Below are 25939 nucleotides of genomic sequence, written 5' to 3'. Positions count from 1 at the left end.
AATCTATTGTGTTAAAACACAGCATATTGGAAAACGTTATTTGTAAACCTAGCAATCTATGCAGTCCAGTGAGGGAAGTAGCATTAACTATTATATATAAGAATTGACAAATTATTCCAGTACAGGATAATTCCCTTATCATTATTGTAAGGAACAAAGGGATTACAGACAGAAACTATTTTAATGTACCCCATGTAGCTAGTAGTTAGGCTGAGATCAAATGACTCATTTTTTCCATCAGGCCCAGTAACATGACATAACTGAAATCCTTCTGGATGAAGAGGACTTGCAAAATCTGTACAGGGATCCATTCCAGCCGGCGGATTTTGTTAACCCACATTGTACATACATATCCAGAATACGCATGTAGATCCTTCCAAATACATTTACAAATACACATTTCAAAACAGTTCAAAAAGACTGAGGCTTCATCAGTTATCATTTCAACTTGGCTGGATTCCTCCCTTTCAACATTTGTTAGAACACGTGTGTTTTCTTCATGAAGATATTTATTACAAAGAGAAAAACATTATATTCAGTATTCCTACATAGGGGACTGGAGTGGAAAATTATACAACTGGAAAGTGCTTCATGATATGCACTCACATCCAAATTCCAGTAGATTTGCAGGACTTTAAACTTATCAGTTTATTCTGCTTATGAAAGCACATTCAGATGAATATAGGATGTCTTTTTAGGGTTCTTGAACTTGCAAAATGCTTGAAACCTGTCCATCACCACTGAGACTATGCCATCGCTGGTGCCGTGGTGGACGTACGCTGAAGTCTAACCAGGCAGAGGCCTTACCATTGCATCGCATGCACCAGCTTTGCACAGAGCAGAGGTATTTTGATGTCTAAAGCACAAGCAGCCAGCTGGGCTCTTTTGTCTTCACTACTGGTTTCATCAGGAGAGCTGACAGCAATGATGGGGCTGCTCTGGGAATTTTTTGCAGAATAGTCTAATGCAACTTTGTCAGACATGGTTACAAACCACTATAATACCCACACGCAATTTGCAGAGTAGGCTACTGTATGGTTTTAACTAGCACAGCTGATACAAAACATACACTGCAGCAAATGACAGCTAGGCCTGATACTGAAAGACCTGTGCGATACTGTTGTTCAGGTAAACCACAACAAAAAAAGCATGGTTAGGGCCAAAATGTCATCACAAAACACTCCCTGTTATGCATTCTTGGGAGGGGATTGTTTTTTGTCTCTTGATTTGTATCTTTGCACGTTTCTCTGAATTCAGAGCACAAAGCTGTTATTACATTGGACATAATATAAAGAGTTGCTGTACGTCTGCATTTAGTGATCTATTAGGCACCAAGCTGCATGTATCATGTAAGGGTGGTGGGTGTAACAGATAAGACTATCAATCTTCACATTAGTAGATACACTTATATTAAAATTATTAAATGCTCTCCAGGCTGTCAACCTAAAGAACTTCAAAAAATCTGAGAATAAAATTGTTAGCATACTGCAGAGCAGGTACTAAACACCACTGAACATCATGCGCTCAGAAATGTTGCTTAATGTTCTCACACTCAGTGAGTGCACACCTCATTTTGCAAAATTAAGAATCATCCAGGAGAACATGGCTGTTATCACAGAAGTTTTTGATCAGGTACAAAACAGCAAACCCCAAGTGGGGAGAGTAATACGTTCCTGTAAAGCTTGGGCACCATCAGCCTCTTGCATCCTCCTCCAGAGCACGTCAGGAGACATTAGCATTGACAYGACAACCTGCAACTTTCGGTCTGTAGAACAGAGTCGTATATACAGCCATGTGTGCTTTCACATCTAACAAGGTGACAATTAGCCTAATTACAATCAGCAAAAGTATTCATTAGGTTGTCCTTCTGTCTTTGGTATTGCTTCTGAGTCCACACTGGAGCGGGCAGACAGCAGCCTGTTAGACTCATCAGGGGTATGTCTAGTCAAGTATTCTCCTTCGATCCCTTTCGCCTTGGCCCCGGGAGACAGGCTTTCAAAGGTGACATAGGAGTCCTGAATTTCCTTGGGTTTCCGCACTAGGCACTTTTTGCAGCGCCTTTTCAGTGCTCCGCAGCAGACCACCAGAGTCAGAGGAACGGCAATGACACAGGCCACACTGATCACAACCACATTGATGAGCTTCTGGGTTCCCCCTGCGCTGGCAACTTCTTCTGTGGAAAATATGATGCATTGCTCCTTCCTGGGGATCAGCCCTTTCACGCAGACACACATGATGTATTTGGTCTTTGGCAGCAGTCCATAAATGGTGACCTTGGTCTTCCCTGGCTCCACATTGATCCGCCGCATATCTCTCTCTCCAAAAATGGCATAGAGGACACTGAATACTGTCGTATTCTTCGCCAGAGGCGCCTTCCAGGCCAGGGTGACGCTTTGGTCAGTGTCCCCTATCACCCTGACTGACCTCACGATTCGCTCCGGCTCCTGCTGACTGGTGGGCAGACTCGCCAGGAGGTTTTGTGAGTTGCCGTTCTGTGCTGCATTTTGGAGGACGAGGTTCTCTTCAGAGCCTGCTCTGGCTCCCAGGGTAGGTACAGTCGAGGTGGTGATAACGTACCTAGCCACTAGCTTGTCATTGTAGGCAGCCGCCTCCATCCCGCTTGCCTTTCCACTCCAAACACCTTTAGCATTAGAGCTGGGGTCATCCGTGCTTTCTGAATCAGTGATGATGAGGGATATGAACGCCTCTGTTGCCCCCAGGAAATTCTTTGCTTTACAGATGTACTCTCCAGAATCAAGATAAGAGACCACAGGCAAGCTCAGAATAGACCAGCTCATACCATCACTAGAAATTTCTTGGTGCACTGTGAGTAAGGAAAAGTGCAAAATAAATAGACAATCAACAATAAAATTAATAGCATTTTTTGTAAAATATTAAGATTCAATCAGCCAAATGTCTGCTTGATACAGCAGAATCACTATTTCTTTTTGCCAGCAGGTAGGTTACAAAATCAAAGTAAACCCAAGGAAAGGACATTAACACTGAAATTAGGGTACGTTGCAATTTACACTACTTCAAAGCAAATGGTTGTGAAGTATTTTATACTTTTTTCCTCCAAACAGACATACAGCTTGGAAACAAAACAGAAAAGGTTCTTCCATTTTCAAGAAAAAAAAGTTTAAAAGCTCTTACATAGGTACAGTACTTAAAACAGCAGAGAGAGTGGGATGCAACACAACCTAGTTGAACAGTAAATGCACTTTTCTCTATCACAGAAAAGAAAAACAGTAAAGATTTTCTTCTAAAAGAATCATATGTGGACAAGCCCCTAAGAATCACATGTGAAATATAAGGAGAAAAGTGACCRAAAAATAATATCCTTTTTACTCTGAAATTAGGCTTTATATCAAGCCAAACACACGAAAGTGTGATCTCTTACCAAATTAGACAGCTCCATCGAGCAGTATGTACACAGTTGAATGTTGATTTTCTCTCCTGGTTTACCAGGAGGCTAAAACAAGCTTTTCTCGCCTTTTTGTATTGGGGGGGGGGGGCATGGGGGGAGCTGGGGTTATGCAGGAGGGAATACCTTCTTTATTTAACCAGCCTCTTTTGGGTGAGCACATACCACCTCTGCCCTTTCCTATTGAAAGGTAAACCAGGGAGAAGTCTGAAAGGCGAAGATAAGATAGGATGCAAACTTCCTCAGGGCCCGAGTGAGGTCAAGTTCGAGCCTTATGAATCAGGACTTGTTCTAATAGAAGTGAAATACAAGAGCAGCAGATGCTATCTTTTGAGTACAATTATTATCTGAACAGGAATATTAAAAAAAAATATAAAGCTTCCAATCTTCCCAGGGCACTTCCCCTTTACATGGAGACCGTAGGCTGTTTCTCACTTCTTTCTATCCAGAACACCACCATTTCAAACAGTTGCATTACAGCACTGGCACAGACGCTGCTGTTGCTCAGAAATTGTGTATATTTTCAGGGAACTTTTTATGGAAAAGTACTAAAGTCAGATTTAATGAGGCACAAAATACATCAGTCTCGATGGTAGCTGAAAGTAAACTCAACACATGCTTTCAGGAAAGCATTCTCTATTTTATTTTTTGTGGCTCTCTTTCAAGTCTAGAAGGTATCTTAGCAGCATAATAGGGGACATTATCATTACAAGGAGCTGCTCCACTACATCCTGCACATTGAGTGCAAAAGACCAACAACTTATAAAGATTCCCCAAAAAGATGTTTATTACAAGTGGTTATTACAAGTAGTTCCACTGCTGTGAAAGAAAAACGCTCTCTCCCCTGTTTTTGCTGCAGCAAGGAACCCAGTAGCCCTTTGAAGACCTGACATTTGGTGATCTATCAGCTGGGTTTAGACCTTCTGTGAAAGACATGGCTGGACCCATGAGACCATAGCATTTGGGGGGTGAGACTTCAGGTCTTGATCTAAGACCTCTAGGGCAAAAAATCAACAATGACTGACTTGAATGCAGCAAAGATTTCTTCCCTAAACTCCCCATACATTGAAGGACTAACTCACCTTGCCATTTTGTGCCCAGTCATTCTTGTGAATTGAAATGAAAATACGATCGGTCACAAAGACAGCAGTATTCAAAGGCTTCTCCCACAAGAGGGGAAAGCACAAAAGGGGGAGCTGGTCAGCATTTTTTCCTCCAGAGTATTTCCCAAGAGAGCTTGTCAATCCATCAAAAATGAACCATTTCATGGACTYGTGGCATTTTTTACTGAAGTGTTATATCCTTTGGCAGTTCAGTGGCTTTCTTCTCTTTTAATATGTCTGTGCCTTAATGTTGCGTGTTTGCCACACTTCCTTTTTTGCTACAGCAGATTTGAAGCCCAATTGAATTCACATCAGACAACTCTCTGCCAGAGATATTCACTAACTGATTAATAGTAGCTCTCACAAACCCATAAAATGGTTAAACAGGAGCCTTTTCAGGGACTAAATAACTAACTTTAGACAGCCTCTCACTACAGCTGGACATATTTCCTTTTTCCAGCTCAAACAGATTTACTGAAAACCACCTAAGTCATCTCACCACCATGTAACTGTTGTGAAACAAAACTAAAAAAACTCTTTCACATGTTAGTTCAACTATATTTATCTGATGACATTTACATCAACATGTGAGTAATTTTATAGTCTGGAAAAAATCACAATACTATAGTGAATTATAATCTTAATTTTGCACCACTTTTTTTGGTCTTTTTTCAGTGGGAAGGATCTATTGTCATTTTATCTCTTTGGAAGCTCCCATGTGCTGCAAAGTCAATAGGAATTACAGGTGCAGGCCTCACTCAATCAACATGAAAAAAATTAAACAAAACCCACCTGTGCCATTCAGYTGAGCACTGCCAGCCCTTCTCCAGCTGAGCTCGGGAATGGGCACCCCTGTTGTTCCACATCGCAGTAAGACGGTGCTGCCCAGGATGGTCTTTACTTTGGCTACAGACGTATGTACAACTGGGCTTTGACACTTCCTTAGCTCAACTTGGCTGAAGAAGATTCCTGCAAGACTCCGGGGGGTGAAGCATTTCAGCCTGGGCTCTATAAATGCTATGTTAGGCGACTGGAAATTTAGGAAATGAACCATTTCATATAGACTGCAGTCACACACCCAAGGATTGTCTTGCAAACCTGTCAAAAGAAACCAGAGCATTAAGTCACTCCAACAGCACAGGATGGCAAAATCAGCTAGCTGTGGGGGAGGGTTGGGTTGCTTTGTTTTTTGTTTTTTGGGTTTTTTGCTGTACCATCCAGCATGGCAAAGAACTGGAATCTCTTGCTTAGACAGGCTAGGAATTTCCTGTCACTGGAGATTTTTAAAATATTAGCCAGATTGTCAGGCCAGTCATCGGGCCTGCAATAGGTATAGGTGATCCTACTTGACTGTATGAAGCCTCTTCAAGTCCTGTTACTCTGTTTCTTTCATTATTTTAGGATTCAGTTGTTTTTCCTGAAATGTTAGTTTACATTATATAAGATTAAAAAAAATGGTTTAGGGAATAAATTAAAGAACATACATGTTATGCTATATTAAAAACCATAAATAGACAAAAATTATATTAGGAATACACACATATAAGGGAGTATATTGAAGAATACACTTCTTTTCAGAGTTCCACAATGTTTCTCATTTTTCCTGCTGTCTCAGTGCATACCTATAGAACTCATATTCCACAAAAAATGAGATATTATTAAAAACAGACCYATGAAGACGGTAGTGAAAAAGCAAAATCAGAACTAGAGCATTGCACATCCATGAACAGGGGTTGCTGCATTCTGATAAAATTTCTATGCTATCAATCATACTTTAAAATATCCACATTCACCTATGATATGGACAGTTGAGGGTTTCTAATGATTTGGCAGCATTAGCACAGGGGATGTTTGCATCATCTAACTCCAGACAACTATTTGAAGCCTAAGCACGGAGCACAGTTATCTTTGGCATCCGTCCTGCCAAGGGAGCGAGCTGTGCTCCTTCACAGGGGGCTTCGCTCCACCTTCTTCACAGGGAGCCTTGGGACACCCCTCCAGGCAGGCGACTGCCCCAAGTTAAGCAGTATAGCTACTCCCCCTTAATTACCATCAGGAAAACAGAAAGGTTGCCCACACTCATGTGCCCACTCTTGTTTCCGCCTGAAGCCCTACAGCAGTAGTTATGCAAGCGGTAGGTCTTCACACAAGAAGTGAGTTTTGACACAAGTATGGGGATACACCACAAGGCTCCCTGAACATCAAGGGGCTGCTTGAATTTGCTAGAGTCAGCAGAAATGCAGAGTAGATCAAAAGCCACTAATGCCTTAAAGAAACTGGTCTAAAGACACTGCTAGAAAAACCCTCTTGCTTATATCCTTCCTACTATCCTCTCTGGGCTTGCAAAGGGGTTTGAAAGTGGCAGACTTTCTTATAAATGAATATATTAATGTTAAGGAGACTAAATAAAGACTGAAAGTTCAGAGCGTGGCTTTGTTGTTTTATGGCACTTTTGCTCACAGCATACTTCTGACTTCACACACTAGATAACACTGTAATTTATTCCAGATATGCTGGTGAAATAATTGCTTTAACTTTCTTTGCTGGTGCTTTAGCCACTGTGCTGAAATCATCATGGACTAAATAACCAGTAGGGCCATTCTTCGTGGCACTTTACATTATTACCTCTGAGATCTGCTTTTTCTCTCCCCTTCGCAGTTTGAACGAGGATCTCAGGCGGGTTGGGGGAAACCCTTTGAGTGTCCTGCCAGTGCCCTGACACATCCTCTTTTGCTACCCTTGTCTGAAAAAAAGGCTAGTTTCTGCCTCTCCTGCACCCATCGTCCTGCCATTCCCCCCTTTCCCATGCTAGTAAACTTTGTCCTCTCTGGCTGCCTCTTTGTGTAAGAGAATAAAATGTGCTTTTAGCCAGCCAGGAGTGGAAGCACSAGGGTGGAGAGCGGCTGGGGCTGTGCTGGGCACACACTTGCTCTCACCCTGTCCCCATTCCCTCCGCCCTGGCAGCCTGGAGGCTGCAGCTCCAGCGCTGGGGAGCCCCTGCTCTGCCCYGCGCACCCGGGGGGGGACCCCGATGCGCAGCTGTGCACAGCGCCCTGCTCACGCTCACAGCGCCCTCCCGGCGCAGGGGGGCAGGAATCGTTCCTCTGCTCACCCCCACGCCGGGCACACCTCTTACGGTTGGGAAACCTCTTACAGAACGAACTTTGCAGGGCACTGAGAAGCCTTTCACGCAGCTGGAAACAGCAACCAAAATCAGCAGCGACCAGAAATCTGAGCACCTGCCTCTTCCCAAACTCGATTCAGCCCTTTCCCTGGTCTCCCAGCAAGATCTCCTGAGGGTTAGCACATCCATTTCTACAGGGGTCTGGGAGCCATTACAGTCACCGCCTGCCTTTCGCGCACATGCAGGCCGTCCGCAGAGCCCTGCCCTTGAAGGCGACGCAGAGCTGCAACTGCTGCTGTGGCCCCCCGAAGTGCGGGTGACCCCCTCTCCCCCAAATGACAGAGCCCGTCGTCTGGCAGCTCACGCRGGCAATCCTCACACACACGCAACCTTGCAGCCTTGGCGCACACCATCAGCTGCCAAGCTATTGCTGAAACTACTTTTTCTTGTAGTAAACTACAAACAAGGGCTCTGAAGAGGATTCATAATGATGCGCTTTAGAGAACTGAAGGGACTGGGCTGACTCTTTATTATTCACGAATTTTTTATGCCTCCATGAGAAACAGTCATGAGCTGAAAGAAACCGAAACGTGCAGCTGTGTTCTCCAGGTCTGCTCCTCCAAGAGATGTGCGTTTCACGCACGTGGGTGCCTAGGGGTGTCAGCAGGATAGGACTTAGGAGCAGGAGTGTCTWTAACTTATAATGTGAATCTTAGCATTATACTCATTTACCTGCGTGATTTTTTTTAAGATCCTGGTGCAAGCAGCCTATGTGCAGCTGGCTATGCAAACACTCAGGTTGGCCAGAGCATCAGGACATGATCTGTCCTTCCTGGCAAAATAATATCATAATCCATATTGAATGTAATAACATTATTACCCGTAACTTGGCTCTGCAAAATAAATAAAGAGTAGGACCTAGGCAGTGTCTTGTCATGCCACAAACAAAATGGGAAACCTTGAAGCTTTGTCTTAAAGAACCAGACACTGCACCTGGCACCTGCTCCTCTTCTAATGCTAATCAATCCTTAAAAACATCTGCTAAGGACACTAAAAGCTTTGTAGACAGCAGTTTGTTTCTTTTTAAAGTACTGGATCTCTCTCCACTGCAACCTGGTTTTAAAAACTTTGCCTCCCCTAAGTTTATCCAGAGAACAAGAGCAGCAGCAGCAGCAGGTATTTCTGAGCTATGGATAGCACTTCCCAGAGTAAGAAAAAACTTGTGACATCTCTGCTGAGATAATCAGCAAGTGCATGAATTCCCATCCAACCTGTGGTGGCTGAGGATGCGATACACACAGACACGCACACCCCATGGGTAAAACAGAATTAACAGAGCTGGGTCAGTTTATATCAAATGAGGACAGCAGATGGCAACTACTCTGGACCACCAGCAACCTGACATGGATTTGATCCAGTGTACTGTGGCTAAAAGGCTCAGTAGTAATCCCCTGAACTGCTAAATGTGCTCAAAACTTCATTTGGGGATATTGCAACTCGGAGAATTCAAGACAGCCATCTGTACCATACTCTTTGACACAAAAATTGACAATTCCTTCACAGTCATACTTCTGAAGAGCCCAGAATTATCACCATTAAGTGGATTCACATAACTTTATGCCTCTCCTTGGAGGCAGTACTATCTTGGYGGCTTTAGGGAGACTACTGTTTAATTCTTCCTGAACAGATAAACAAGATTCTGGAAAGATGCACACTTTGGGGCAAACTGGTTCTCCTGGCCCAGATTTTATGCTCAGCAGCAGTTTTCTTCTGCCTGAATTTGGACATAATGTGTCCATCTTTTTATTTAATGCTGCTTAAAAGCGATCAACTCTAACAGTTACTGTTAGAAAATAGCACATTAATGATTTGTGTTTCTGTCAAAAATGGCAGTGTCAGTAAATAAACAAGGGCTTGAGGAAGCGTCGCTAGTTTTGTGTTACAAAGATTTAAGCAAGTGACCAAGTTTTTGGTGTAACAAGCTGGGTGTGGGGTGCCTGAGGTGAGATTGTTAAGATGTAAATGGATTTCCACTAAAGATATGCTTTATTCAGAGTGGGAAGGAGTTCTGAGGCACTGCTAATGCATGCTTTATATGGGATATTAAATTAGCCCTGCATGTGGTATACAGTAACCACTGTCGGTAAAAATTCTACAATAAGATTTGGATCTCTTGCCATTTCTGCCCCAGGCAAAATCAATTATTTCTCTTACCTAARATGATCTTGGAATTGTCATTGGGAAAGTAAGGAACTGCCTGGAGGTTGGCCCAGGTGGAAATAAGAGCTTGAGGAAGAGTCGTCAGTTTATTGCTAGACAGGTCCAGGTAGGTGATATTCTTGACATAACGAGCAGCATCTGGGGGGACTGAGGTGAGTTCGTTATTGTGTAAATCCARAAGCCTTAGCTGGGGCATGTCAGCAAGGGCTTCCCAGGGGAACGATATTAAGTCATTTCCATCCAGCCTCAGCTCCTGTAAGCAATGGAGGCCCTTGAAGGTGATCACGCTGAGGCTGGCCAAGGAATTATAGGGCATCCAGAGGTACTCCAGGTTGTGAAGTGAATGCAAGGCTTCCCCTGGCACCCTCCTGATGGCCGTCTTTTCTATCCGAAGCTTGGACGTATCTACAGGAATATTCACAGGCGTGAGAGTCATCTCAGGGTCATTACACAGCACAGTCCTGGTGGGGAAATGCAAACACAGACATGACTTCCTTATATTTTGAAACATTTTTACTTTAATACAAGATTTTGATCTGCCTTTCTTTTTTCATGAGCCTTATTCTCTTCATATCTTACTTGCTGCCAATCTATACATCACCACTACAGTTACATTAACTTGCAGTAATTTGCACATACATGGACCTTTGGGAAGTGACTGCAGTGTTCTGCCTCTGTTGGAGTGGCATGAGTCTGAGTCCAGCCTGTACACTGTTCCTTCTTTCTTTCTTTCAAAAATTTTTAGGGTATTTATGACAGACAGTAATGACATTCATATACAACAGAGGATACTAGTTCATGTTAAAACAAAATGATCCATAAACTGGGCAATAAAAGACATTAAAAAAAGCCTCACTGAAGTGTGGGATGGGAGGAAGTAACGCAGATTAAATACAGCACAAGATCTCTGGTTCATGAAAGAAGGATGAGAAAGTCAACTAACAACTCACTGGAAATACACTACAGCAAGCACTGCTTTACTATGAGATAGTCTGGAAGTTGTGCAGAGGCGGGGTAGTTCATTTCACTGCACGCATGTACAATAAAGAGAGTGAAAGCACAGAAAATTAACTCTTTGGAAAATGCTATGCTAAAAGCAGGGCAGATTTGTGTTACTAAATTGGTCCTTCCAATTTCTGATCTCTAGATGTCAAATCCTGAAATTCCCATGCTGTATTTTTTGCAGCCTTCATACGCAAAAATATGACTTGACTTTGCCAAGATGTGGAATTGTAGATAACCATGGCGAGTGAAGGGAGACAAAATAGACCTCTCAGACTGCACTTAAATTTGCCTATCCGCAAAGAGAGAAAGGCAAATTCTTAACAAAATACGAAGCTACCTTGCAAAAGGTAACAGGGTCAAATAGGCATGTTCCACCCCACATGCTAAACAAGGTACCGCAAGGAATGTAATGTGATCAGTCAAGTACCATTTTCTTATCATACTGCTTTGCTGATAAATAGAATATTGCAAAGCTGCCAAAACCAGATGGGGTTTGGCTGAAAGCAATTACTCCTCTACTATCAGCAAAAATAAATAACATCACTGAACTGCTCATGCAAGTTTCCTGGAGTTAAATGCTTTTTGAGCCTTCAGTTAAAACTGCTAATTTATAATCAAAATACAGTACATTACTTTCATCCAGCACTTTTATTGTGGCTTTAAGTCCTGCCCCCCTCAGGTGAAGGTTGAGATATTGAGGAAGAACAAAAGGTATAAAATAAGAAAAACCCAGAAATCTTCTTTCAATGTCACATTTTTTGTGTAGACATGACACAGAAATTTCAATAGAGACACTATTACAGTAAAGCAGTGTGCTCTAACGCTTCTCATCATGTCACTAAACTATGTCAGTGAGCACTAAACAATTAATCTATGAGATAATCTCCCTCTGCTAGTGAGAAATATGAATCATAATGCAGAAAAAATAGTGACATTATGTTCCTTAGGGGACCTATGGGCATTAGCTTTTTTATGTATCTTCTAAAATGGACTACAGCTTTTTCCAGTCACTGAAAGGAAATTTCACCGAGAACTATGACATTTAYGGAGTAATAATAGGCTGTCTCACTACTGCACTCCTTTTTAACAATTACAGACCACCAGTGTCTCTACCAAGCTTCTGGCTGGGAACGCTTTTGGTATTAAATCTATAGCACCACAGAAGAGATAAGAAAGCAGATCCATTTCATGAGGATCCAAAACAGAGGGGACAGCCTTTCATTCCTGTACTGTGATCTTCTCTGGAAAAAAATATTTCTTCCAAAGGAGTTTGCAAATACTGTCTCTCACAAAACCTGTTCTACTGCGAATTGCACATTATAAAAATTTAACCTATATTGCATTAGATCACAGCATTACTTTGCAATTATACTTCAGAAAGATTTTTTCATTAAAGTCCTCCACAGCACTGTCTGTGTAATGGCGCTGCATTCCAAAACTGATGCCCTTCTGGTCTTGCCATCTGTTTTACCTGAAAGTTTCCAGTCTGTGAATTGCCTTTTCTTCTTCTTCTTCTTATCTGCCTTTTTGCTTCATTCTCATCTAGGATCTATTTTAACTGTAAAACCTCCAACTGAAGATTTTTTAAAGTAAACAGAACGGACTTCAGTTTTTGATACCACAATTTAAGTCACCCCTAGTTACACTTAGAAACAAACCAGCAGAGCAGAATAAAGTCTTAACCAGCGCTTTCAGCACGAACATATAAAAAGAAAATTTTGTTTAAATTGTATTCCTCTTTGCCATTGCACCACTGGTAATTATGGTGGTTCTGTTCTTGCAGAGGAGATGCCCAAATGCTGTCTCTTAAATCAGCTTACTGTGTTTTCAAAAGCTAATCCTCTGCAAATAAAGCTAGAGTGCAAAGCGACTGGAAAAATAACAAACATGAAGTCTGGCCACAGTATTTTCTCCTCCAAGCATCCTCACAGAGGAGAACAAATAAAAACCCAGCAATAAAAGGAACAACAACAACCCCCCTCCGGAGATTATCAGCATACCTGGCTTTTGTTCCTTCGCTGAGACTATGGAAGGTGCAGCTACACTGAGACGGACAAGAGCCGCCAGCCCGAGGCAGCCCTCCAAAGACTAAGCAGCAGACCAAACCCACCGTGATCCACATCGTTGTACCTGCACATGAGAAGGACACCTAGATACTAGACAAAGTAAACGGTTTTGCCTTTTGTTTTATCCATTGACCGGTCACATCTTGTTAACTCCCTTTCGTTTTCAGCCGCGCAGTGATCTTCCAGCCCTCGCTGAGTCCATCAGATAAAAAAGGATAAGCAGGGATTAAGGATGAGGACTTGAGTTATTTTCATGAAGGTGCTTATTGCTTCCTGGAATCATACTGACAGCATTTCTTCCCTTAGGGAGCCACATCAAACCGGGCTCCTCAGGAAATCTGTGGCTCTTGTGTGAGAAAAAAACAAACACACTTTTGGGGGACCTGCATCAGAGGCAAGATAAATGTTATCTGACCAGGAATTAGAAATAATTTACTTTCTTACAGTGACTTTGGGAATACTTAAAAAGGGTTTCTCACATTACAGGAACCTAAGCCTCCTATATAAGAATATTGAAAATATATAGCAATATTACTCAAAGATTTTCTTTTCTTTTCTTTCAAAACTCCTGGTTTAGTCAAGTATTTATTTAACTGCTAGCAACATGCCTATATTAATAAATGATGAATAACCCAGAAAATACACATATATTCCAGTTTGTATCAGGGCTAGCACATGCCTGAAGGACTGACCACTGTGGTCTCACTTGCTGATATAGCAAAGCCCAGATGAGGGACCACTTTCCAGGACCACCACCTTATCTAAGATACTGGAGAGCTTCAGGAACACTGAGTAAAACTCAGTTCTGTCTTTATAACAGTTCAGTTCTGGTTGTCAAACTATTTTTAWCCACACCTCTTGAGATAATGGTTTCCTATTTATTAGCAAAGACAGCCATAACAGAAAAGCTGACTCAGAAGACATGTGTTTTCAACAGTCTTCAGCTAACTCCRGAGAACACAATACATGTCAGAGAAGTAGAGTCCAAATATGCACAAATATAACACTTGAGAGGTTGCTATTTTAGATGGGAGCAGAATCAAATTCATACTAGCAAGGCTATCTCATCCTTATAAAAGCTATTATTTTCTGTTGAGTGGTAAAGTATATAAACCACTCTCACAGCAGTTGGGCAACACTCCTCTAAAAGTCAAAATCTTTGGAGAAGCTAATAGCCAATTACTTTCAACCTGATCAGACTGCTTCTCCCCCACTTCACAGCTATACTGCATTATAGGTTTGGCAGAAAAAATGACCCCTATATTGGACATGAAACAGAAAAGGTAAAAGGTAATGGAAATGAGGAGTGACTGAATGGACTTGAACAGCTAACAATAAAGCACTAACCAGAAACTACTCCTTCAGAGATTTTTTAGSAAAATGTTTCTCTTCTAGTTCTGTAACACCAGAAAACCTCAGTGCCTGGCACAGTTACATGGGTGAGCCTAAGATGCCTTACTATGTTTCAAAACAGGAGCAATTCTACTAAACTCCTGGACCCCGTTAACTCAATAGGAACTTTGCCATCAACTTCACCCAGAATAATGGGGTGTGGGATAAAAGGTAGCTGATTGCAGCAGAAACCACCTGGCATTCCTGTGCTGCGCTCCCATTTGCCTTTCAGCACCAGGCACTTCCATCTCATTTCCCACCTTCCCTTTTCTTTGCCTAAGGTCAGAGGAGAAGGGGGAAAAACACAAAGTACAACCACAACCACAAAGTACAACCACAAAGATTTTTTCTAAAAATTAGCTTTTCTTGGCTCTTAATTATAGTCACACTGGTCAGAAAAAGTGCCCTCACAGTTTCTTCTGACAATGTTTTGAAGAAGCCATGGCTCTTCTCACCTCTTGTGGGTAACCATCCAAATTCACATTTTCCTGGGAGCTCTTCCACTGGGAGAGAACTACAACTCTGTATTTTTTTGGATGCCTGGTTGTACTATAGCTGCCCCATCTGCAGAGATGCTAATCATAAGAACCACTACAAAGTCAAGGAGGAAATAGGAACAATCTAGGCCAGAAAGCCTTTGGAGTTTAGGAAAAAAAACAACAAAAACCAGACATTTCAACATACAAAGCTTCCACCTCAAAACGGTATGAGAGACAGATATGTTCTGAAGAGCTCCTATGGATATTACTCCTTAAAACTCAAATCTTCTCCATGTTTTCCTGCACGTGGAGAAATCATGAAAGGCCAGCGCCAGCCATGCACATGCCTGGATCTCTGTATAGCTTTAAGGTTCTTCTAGTCCTCAAATCTTTGCGGGTCCTATGGAGACAAAGTAAGGCATTCATGCCATCCAACCATACACAGCCAACTCAGATCCCTAACAAAAGMCTAGTCTCCCTAGGCTTCCTAGGTAGTTGTAGAGACAGAGAAGATCTTCCAGAATAAGTGTAACATGGACAATCTGAGTTGCCTTTTGCTAAAGTTTGTCTCTCTTCCCACTGACAATAGAATTTAGGGACCCCAGTTTTCCAGCTAAGTTGGATGCAGAAGGTAAAGTGGTGTGAATACCCTCATATTTCCATGTTTTCCCACTCTCACCTGCTCTCCTGCCAGGGTTGAGGACCAGCGTGTGTGAGAAGGATTCCCTGTGGGCTAAATTGCTAGCTGAAGTAGCTTCAACTCTAGAATACATCTGCCACCTCTCCTTTCCTACAACGCTTCCTGTTGCAGATTTGTTGCTTTTGTTTTTCCTTTCAAACAAAGAATCAGAAGTTACAAATCAGAAGTGCATGAATAGCATAATAGTCCTATGTACAAATTACCCGAAGGTTAATTATGTTACAGGAACAGTATAGGCATTGTTTCTAATAAAGAATGCTTACCAGGATTTCTGGTGTATAATTGTTTTCACACAAAATTCATCCTGTGTTCTTCAGCAGAATGAAATTTCACTGGCAATTTTTCTATAATTCTGAGTAACAAACTCTTAGAATTTCAAGGTAATTTAGATGTGGCTTGGGGCTAACTATTAAACAGATACTTTATGGTGCCATAGTTTTGCATAAGCTTGTTTCACTAGTAACGCTGGTAATTAAGGCTTGTAGAAATCACTTACTGAGAGGATGGCCCAAAGGACTATTTTTCCCCATGCTATTTTCACATCCTACATTTATTGTTGTTCAAAGAGAAATTCAAGTATCTCATTATTTATTTCTGAAGAGATAAGAACATGATGCAATGCCGCTCATTAAATGCCCATAGTCATTTTCTCTTTGACTTCCATTAGGTCCCATTTCTAGTTTTAATGATTTCTCAGTTCCCTTAATGATCTCCAAGCTAAGACCAAGATCATTGTTTTGTTTAGTGCACTCATTGCTCAACATGTGCTGCTGCCCAGAYGCTCTGCCTCAGCTCAACATTTGCAGCATTGACTGAAACACCTCACTCCCCACTGAAGTTAAATTCTAGTCGAAAAAGCAATTCAATGTAATTAACCTTCTTTCTCTATTTTCTTCAATGCATCTGACAAAGTGGTTTCCCTCAGAGCTCTGGAATAATAAACTTGTAGAAATTAGGCAGTTACTATATAGTAGGATTYGCTTTCATGAACCTTAATTTTGCCTCACAAATGGAACATCTAAGTTACAGCTAAATGCCAGAAGCAGTGGAAGCAAACTTAAGTTATAAAAAACAAGAGCAAGCAAAAAAGCATTCCTTAGCAGCTGTTAATCCTATGCACTCTGTCATGAAAGTTGTTATTAGTTTGCATGACAGATTCACCCTGAACAAGAGAGAGAAAGACCTGATGGCAGGCTGTTGAATTAATAAAGCAAGATAAATATAAGTGGTAACTTCTAAATGTTTTTCACTTTGGAGGATATGCTTAAGTACGTCAGGCCAAAGATCAATAGAAGAGAGAGTGACACATGGCCAAGGGAGAGGGAGTGGCCTCACTCTGAAGAAACTCCCCGAAGACCCATCAGGAGGTGAAGAGATCAGCTCTGGAGGGCTGCGGACGGGCGGAAAGGGAGCAATGCCCTCGGTGCCCCGGGTGGGCAGCTGCCACCAGCACCACAGAGAAGCGGGGGGAGAAGAAAGAGAGAACAAATGGGAATGGCAAGAAACGCCTAAAAATGTAAGAGCAGATGCTAATACTCCTGCACCTCAGGGACTGTGTAATAGATGCTCAGGCCACGCACGAGGCGGCTGTGGGTGAGCGAGCTACGAGTTGTTTCTCCTCCTGGTTATATCCACACTCCTGCCCTAATTCATTGAGATGGCAGAGGCAAAACTGAACTAAAAGTCTGGCTACTGTTTTCAAGAGGCCCTGCTGCCACGTATTCACTTTTTCCACACGGTTCTGCTTGGTYGCACAGCATTTCTTTGCAGTGTAAGAACGTTCTAGGTCGTCATGATATTTATGATGGTAAGTGTATTATTTCTTCCCAATACTTTACAGTTATTCACACATTATGCTACATAATTTAAAATGAACACTCATTGGCTAATTCCCTTCAGGTTGCAGGTGATATTTATATGAAACTTTTTAAAATCAATGTGACATTAATTTAAATTTATATTCAATTTAAAAGAATGTGACATTTTCCAATCGCCAAAGGTAGCAGTGCAGAATAAAAACATTTATTTCCAGGACACCAAATTCTGCTCCAAAATGAAACTAGGGGGAGTTAGGACCTTAACTTCCATGGGCACAATTCTGGGCTCCAAATCACAAAAATTGTGCTACTTGTTGCTACTTAGGAAGTAAAGTGTTTCTTCTCTGTATTAAACTAAAAATATGAGATAGAGGAAAAAGCATAATAAGAAACAGTGAGTGTCACTCGGTAGAACTGTAAGAATTTGTTTTGCATTCTCTGAGAATAGCCAGGTCCCCTGCTTATATTTTTGGTGCAAATGCATGCAGAGCAAATGGGGACAAATTCTACTGTCAGTAACAAAGTCAATAGCATTCAGCACGTGGCAATCTTCCCTACAGCTTAACAGTTTTAGGCGGGGTATAATTTAGAGAAAAGTTAATAAGATTAAGTTAATTATTTGACACTACAGTTCCCACTTTTTTTTTCCAGATAGACTTTTTGAACCTAGAAATGTTCTTTTATCAGTAGACTCTGCTCACTCACCAACTCAAAAGCAAGATTCAAGTGATAAATTCATAGCATGTTCTACTGAGTCATTTTTTTTAATACGGCCATTGGACAGGATTTATTTTTACTTCTTTTCCCCWTATACTTAGAGAAAGATGGCATAGAGCAAATAAAGCACCATATTTTATCATAAATGAAAGCTATAAAATGCCTTATTATCACGATTTTGTCTGAAAGGTTTTATTAGCTGGCAACACAAGCCAGACACTAAATCAATTTCATTAGGTAAATGCATCTTCAAGAAGCTTCTGGCAGGCCACATCTCATAAAATGGAAAATCCTTCCCACTGATGCAAGTTGAGAGCATGTCAATGCATTATGTCGCTCTAAATTAGATCTTGCACTTAATACCGATGAAGAAAGCTCCTCCAGACATGTAGGACTTAAGTCATTAAGTAGACCTCTAGGTGTGTTGAAGAAATAAAAGAAACTTAAATGGTTTTTGCCATGGACATTAAAAGTCTRTCAGTAGTGTTTCTTTTGGATATGTTTACTGTGGTTGTTATAAACAGTACTGAATAGCAGAAGTCAGTGCAGACCTCTATCCCAAGTGGGAAAGATATGTATGCAGCTCCCTTGTGAAAGAGCAGCATTTGACCCATTTCCGTTTGACCAGCAGCAGCAGCAGCTTCCCAACTCCACATCCCAACCCACAGCTCTCAGCGAAGCGAAGTCTAGCAAAGCGCACAGAGGAGCACTTGGCTGCCTGCGCCCACCCTCCACGGCCTGGAGCCACTGCCCAAGGCAGGACTCTTCCTGACTGACACAGATTAAAACGCCGGGGAGACATTGCTCCACGTGTCCCTGGCACCATTGGACCCCAGAAGCACTGGGCACTCAAAGCAGCGATTTATTCTCCTTAAGCCCTCGGGTCATCAGTGAGGTGACCTTTGGCCCCGGGATTGAGCAGGTGACATGAATTCCTGTCCTACAAATCTAAGGGAGGAGAGGGGTAGCCACCATGACCATGACTGCACTTAGCACTTCAACATCCTGACTTTTTTTCCCCCCTGAGATTTAGGTACAGCATAGCTCTTTTCTCTTACTCTAGAAGACTCTAGAGTGGGCTACCCTTTTCTTCCTATGCTGCACCCTCCTTGAGGACAGGTGAACTTAGTCCCCTTTGTAATTCAGCCTAAAGACTGGGGAAAATTGTGAATTGAGGGCACAGGGCAGGARGAGTTACCTACCGGGTGCTTACTGAAATGCACCTATTCCTCTTTCAAGTCCCCCTGCAGTGGCAGGTAAACAGCTGCTGGAGGTCAGAAGTACAAGATTACAGAGCAAAATTCTCCAAGACAAACTCTCAGTTAACTCCCCTGCATGGGAAAAGCACCAGATGAACTAACCATTTCTTTCTTAGAGATCTTCTGCAGCCTTTCTTCAGGGCTATTACTCTTGAGCACTAGTATGAAAGTGAACACATTGTCCATTAGATGGAAGCTGGAAGATATTTCCACCCACAACCTATAAACACTCATAAAATGTGTATAATTCCATGTCAATGAATGCCTTAACCATCATAATTGTTGACTGATTTCTGACCAGAATAGTATCTAAGGTATATTCTTACAAGTCTCTGAAAGAGCAAAACCAAATAAAGTGGATAAGAGTGGAGAATTATTTAGGTGTCTGTACACATGCACACACCTATAGCGTTACCAAAACATACTGCTAGAACGGTATAAATGTGATGTTTAGTGGCATCACTGTCTCTCACAGAAAGAATTGGAATTCTTCTTTGAAGTGCCACAACCACTTACCACTCCACATTCGACCATTTTGACTACTGSACATACCTTAATCATATCTGATATGTGTAAAAAAAATTAAAATGGGTAAAAAAAATTTAGGTTTATRTTCCTGGCCCCTCATCTCTTGCTTGCTCCTTCATTCTCTAAAATCCACCAAGGGTCCTGCAATTTAACAAAAACAGCTAACTTCGGGCTTAGCATCCTTAGCTGCTTGACAGAGGGGGTCATGCAATAATATTGCTGACTGCAACAACCTTTTCTGATTTGGACTTTAATAGTATTACTCTAAGCCCTTCAGTCACCTCTGCTTAGAGAACAGTGCTTGTTTTATTTTGCTTCCTCAGGCATGCAAGAAGAATTAAACTTTCTGCACAGTTTATCTGGCTTCTGGATGCAGATGGAGCATAATATGTTTTACCCAGCAACCCTCTACCCTCTTCCCAGTCCGATAATCATCTGCTTTCCTTTCCTGGCTTACCTGCCTACAGCCTTCGGATTTCACAGGCCAAATACATGGGCTTGGGGCAGCTCTAATAAATCTCTTGGAATCTGCAAAACAAGTCTTACACACAGGGACCAAGAAAAATAGAAAAATTAAAGAAGAAAACAGAAGAAGGGAAAAAGGTAGGAGGAAAGGGAAAAGGAACATTTTTGCTCTGGTGTATTTTATTTTTTAATGTTTTTTTTCTCAGAGCAATAAGTTCTTCTTAATCTATTATCTTCAGTGATGTAATGTATGTATATATATGCATGYGGTGGGGTCATAATATAAGAATTATACTTCCTGTGTAATTACACTACTGTGATTATTCTTTGACTAATCCGTGATTATATATATTTTTTTCAAATATGATCATTTGACTGCTTACCACAGTTATGAGATATAAGAGAGGGGAGTCTTCTGGGGTAATACCGGAATTCAGGCCATGCCTCAGGTAGCCCCTCAGCACTAGAACTGTCYTCTTGAACCAGGCGAGATTCCCACAGTGAGGTACAATTCCCCCCCCCCAAAAAAAAAAAAAAGCATCAGACTTTGGCTCTTCTGTTTCTTTCTACGGCCCATTTTTCCACCCTTATTGCCCATTTGTTAAACCCTCTAAGATATATAACTGGCCTAATTTTGATGACTTTTCCTTAACAAAATAAGAGAGAGAAAGAAACCTGAGATGATGAGGCAAGCATATGATGGTTAGGACCTTCCTCTCAGCACTGATTCTCCTAGCCCGACACTGGCTGCAGACCGGGAAGTGCAGTAAGATTATACCAGTGCAGAGCCACCTTCAGAGAAACTCCATTTACTCTGCAGGATCTTTGCTAGGGCAAAGTGATTCCTACAGTCCCACTCAAACCAAAAGAAACATCAGGAAAGCTGATGCTCCAAGGACAATACCTGGAAGTAGTTCTAGTTCTGCAGCCCGCATGAATGCATCAGGAGTCAAAGTTTTGGTGAGGGCTTTCCATAAGGAATTCAGACAGGAACAAAGAGTTACGTGAGGTCTTGTGCACGTTCTGTCCRCTGTGGAGGACTCAGTCATCTATAATAATGGACATTAAGCTGTTTTATCAATATATTGGAAATAAATATAAAGCTTCTCTTGTCTTCTTGCTAGTTTATTCCTCAGTACCTGTATTTAAACTCAGTAATTATGGGCATTTCTACACTATTAAATAAATGCATCCATTAAAGTATTAAAATTACCATTTATATTTGCTTTAATGTCTTACATAAAGTGCTTGACAGGTTACTTAATTTTGCTGGAGGAACATAAACAAAACAATTTCGTTCCTGGGCATTCTCTCTTACTCCAACTTGGTAGATTAACTGTAAGATACCTATGTAACATATAATTCATTTTTTTTCAGTCTGAAAAGCACTTTTCTAATCATGATTTGCACTTTATGGTGAGAGTCTACCTAACAAAGATTCTATTCAAGAACTGATTGCTTTTTTGTAAAAGGAAGAAAAAGTCCTCAGGAATGAAGTAACTGAAAGAATAAGAGGGCCTGGAACTCCCATTTTGAGATGATACATTAAGAAAGCTCCTCTCCTCCTTTATTAGCTAGCCACAAAACAACAGAGAATTCAGCAACATTCCCAGATTAGAAATGTCAGCAAAAGATCTGCCTTCACCACAATTAATTCAGTTTTGTGAAGTAACAAAACCCAGTTTTTACAAGTCTTATTTGACTSTGTTATAAAAGGCAACTCAGCTTGAAAAAATTGCTTATTACACTGAGCTCAAAGAATTGGATAACAGAAGTTAGGCAATCTTTAAAAAAAGTAACTTTTTAAATAGAAATGTGAGGGAAAGCCCTGGTTATTTCACAGGTGTGGTTTATAAATAATTCTATTGATTCTCCCTATTGTTCATTAAAATTTGCACTTGGATAACACAAAAGGCCTTGATACATCTATTGTAAACAAGTATTTGGTCAGGTTTCTATAAGAGCCTCCAGGAGAAGAAAGAAGCCTAAGGAAGAGAGGAGCTGGCAGTGACTGAAGTTAAYCTCAAACTTCAAGAAGTGGAAAGCCCCAAATCTTTCATAATCTGACACAAATGATGGGATTGCTCCTTAAGCGTAGCTATTTAAAAGGCAGACRTCTAATATGAACTAGCCCCTAGGCTCTTTCAACAGCCAGTAAAAAGGAAGAGGTGTCTCCAGATCATGATCTGTCAYGCTGTAAGACAGGTGATACTTGGGAGCCGCCTGACTCTGTCCAGTAACTGTAGAGGAAGCCTAGCTTAGCCTAGATAATTTACACCTTTGGTTTTTATGAAAAAAATTTAGATATGATGAATCCCTCTCAATGTAAACATGAAATCAAGAAAAGCTACGCAAAATTCAGGCTAAAACAATGTTTGCAAGGGAAGTATCAGCAGAAAGTTTTGGGGAAATCCTTACAGAGAGACACTGGCAGTAAGACTACTAAGACAAGTATGCTGAAAAATATCACAGCGACAGGAAGAATGAGATGATATTGCCACACATGGCCTAGAAGGTCATTTACATATACTGTAAGTAGCATAATTTCATTAAGGAATTATACGGATAGATCCCTCTTGTTTTTTTTACAWGAGAAATAGTAAACAAAAGGAGAGCTGGTGTGCAAATCCTGTCTTAATATAACTAAAGCCTCTCCYGAAAGCAGACTTTCTTTTGAGAACTGGACACTGGTCTTTGAACTGTAATTCCTGACAGAATTATTCTTCTTCTTGCTGCTTCAAGGCCTGAACTCTGCAGGGTAAACTAAACGAACAGTATTAAGTATATCYTATATTCTGTAGGACTGGTTTCTCCTCCAAAATCCTGAAATATGCCATTACTCAGCAGAGAGTAATAGTATATTTCATTATACTGTAAATATGTAWATGACCCTAATGGTAGGATACTAACTAACAATAAAATACATTATTTACAGTTATCTAAAATGCATCTAAAAGCAACAATTATACAGATTTGATAATGATCATAGATGATGTATMCAAAAAGTAATAATTCTAGGATGTAATCATTATTTATTAACTTTATTAATTTTCTRCTCTAAGTGGATATACACATATTTATCAAATACATATTAAAATTAATATGAATCAAGCTACCTATCTCTAGAGAGATAACTCAAACTGTATGAATGAATGGTGACACTTCTTAACTCTACGCTAAGTTTCTTCTCACTGATGTCTAAAGCACATATGTGTCCAGGAGAGCTGACTCCAGCAGCAGTCCCATTCTCTAGGCAGCTATGAAGTGTGCAGACCGGGCCATGGAAGACTGGGCGTGAATAAATGCCTGTATCCCTAGCAGGGTCATATTCCTCCAAAATTCTTGCACAGCTAAGTACAGGGTTAAYGCATGCCAGTTTTGTGGAGAGATGAGGGAGCTGCATGCTTTTACRAATGGATTTCCTCACAGCATCATTCTAGCTAGTGGTTTTCCCCAGCGTCGAAGATGCCCCTCCTTCTGTCTTCGCCACCAGAATTTACAGCTTATTCACTTCAGCTCCACAAGGCCGAGCAGCTTTCCCTTGCTATCACTGCCCAAGGTATGCTCTCCACGCTCGCAGAGCAAGCCCCTTCCTTTCTGACGCAGGCAGGGTTGGACGAAGGCAGGCCGAGAGCCTCGGCGGGGGGACGGGGGTGAGCCGGTGTGTTGGTGGCCGGCATGACGGGCGGTGAGGTGGCAGGGGAGCCACCACCTCTCTGCTACAGACAGACTGTACTTCCCTTTCCCAGAGCCTCACGGCCTCTCTCAGGGCCTGGTGCGAAAGCACAAAACCCCAGCTCTCGAGCTGCTCGTGCCTTGCCAGCAAGGCCTTTGCAGGGGCCAGCCAAGCCGATGGCCCTCGCAGCCGCCGGGGAGACACGGCGAGGCTGCACGCACTCAGCAGGGCACCGACCGCTGTTTCCGCCAAGCATCCTTTGCCATCCCGAAACCTTCACCACTACTTCGTTCTCCAAATAGTGTTGGAGGTAACCTCAGAGAAAATTAGATTAGACAGGTGTTTTACACTGTCTGCTTATTTTTAGCAGAATGATTACCAAGTGGCTGCAAATAAGTCCAGAAGGTCGACACAGTTAACCTTCCCGCACTCTGCACCGCAGGACCATCTCCTGCATCTTTCCTCACACAGCCAAAACCACAAACCCATTCACTGTCTGAAACATATTCCCAATCGCTGCTACCAAATCAAAACAAATTTAAACAACTTAAACTAGCAGGTCTCCAGACAATGTGCTTTCTTGTTTCCTTCCCTTCATGAGAAGCATTTCCAGTGAGACCCAAGGCTACCACTCACCTAGGTGATATGGAGCTGAAGTCCCCTGTGTCTGTATTCCCAGACTGCCTCTGCTAAAATGCTGCCATTTGCCATTTAAAGGCATTTTTCAATATAAAAAGTCAAAGACAATTTGGCTAAACCTGCATCAGAAGAACAGATTAGGAAGACAGAGGAATAATAATACATCAATTTAGCAAAGTTCTTGCTGTGAATATAAAAAAGTATGTCAGCAATCTGTATTGATTGCTTGGAGAAAATTCAGAAATGCATGTGTTCTGTTATCTCTGCACTGCACCTTTTTTGCTGTGCTTGTACCGCTGCATATTTTACAAAGATTAATCTGCTCCCACCAAATCCGTTCTGTCTTATGAAATCCATGGGGGGATCTGGCAACAACATATCAGATCTGTTTCCTGCATGTTCCTTGCAAACAGATTAGTAACCAGAGAAGCATCCTTAAGTGAGAGGGTAAATTGAAATGGATGTTTTATTGATGCAGTGAGGAGATCACTGGGCGTGCAAAATACAAGGTTGTCAGATTAAGTGAAGTACCTTTTCCCCTGAATTTTGAAACAACGAATAGCTATTGAAAGATTGCATAAAGTAAAAACCATCACTAAAAGACTTCATAAATTAAGGAGCTAATAAATACCTTTGGTAAACCTGTTATCCTTTGCATGGTTTCACTGACTACACATGAATACATAACATGAGGTTGTCTTGCATAAGCAGGGAAAGCAAAGTAATACAGCTTTGTTTTACCAAGTGGAAAAAGAAATGAATACCATTATTAGATTCTGTCAAACTCATTAATTTATTCCACATTTACACGTCCTCTTTGCTGGAGAAAACCCTTTATAACTAACTGGATATAGCAGCTGTGTTGGAACATACGTCAACACATACTACACCAATGAACTATAACAAAGTCAACTTGACGCATCACCAGAAGTGGATATTGGAAGCCTGATACTTAACTATTCTATCGATATCAATTGCACTTGAATCAGATGCTGAAGAAGCAAAGGAAAGTTTGCCTGTGACTGACTTGTGTTATTTTACTCAGCACTGATAATGTAAATAAGCTTTAGACATGGAAAATATATAAGACTCTTAAAGGAGAAACAGCCAAAAAGTTCAYGATATTCTTTCTAAATCAGACCTGTTAAATCCAAAGGTGTTGGATTTGTAGCCCAGTTTCTGGAAAAAATCATTTTGGAATGAGCAAAGTGTGCAGCGAGCTTTCACATGCACTGCAGAAAGTACCAGCAGTGTAATGCGCTTGGGATGTTTGCTTGGGAGGGATGGTAGGTGAGAGTGACAGGCAACCAAAAGTGCCTGACAGT

General features: G+C 41.5%; 1 protein-coding gene across 1 annotated transcript; it reads right to left on the bottom strand.

Annotated features, from left to right (window-relative positions):
• Positions 1-1472: 1472 nt before the first annotated feature.
• Positions 1473-12998, bottom strand: LRIT1 (leucine rich repeat, Ig-like and transmembrane domains 1). The gene is made up of 4 exons (XM_026069952.1): positions 12877-12998; positions 9866-10332; positions 5320-5625; positions 1473-2824 (listed from the first exon to the last, which is right to left on the bottom strand). Exons 1-4 carry the CDS (start codon positions 12996-12998, stop codon positions 1839-1841), a joined length of 1881 nt encoding a protein of 626 aa, XP_025925737.1. The 3' UTR covers positions 1473-1838.
• Positions 12999-25939: the final 12941 nt, after the last annotated feature.

This window comes from Apteryx rowi, unplaced genomic scaffold (assembly GCF_003343035.1).
Source record: "Apteryx rowi isolate R43461 unplaced genomic scaffold, aptRow1 scaffold_30, whole genome shotgun sequence".
In the NCBI taxonomy this organism is placed as follows: domain Eukaryota; kingdom Metazoa; phylum Chordata; class Aves; order Apterygiformes; family Apterygidae; genus Apteryx; species Apteryx rowi.
This window is presented reverse-complemented; position numbering and strand designations above follow the sequence as displayed.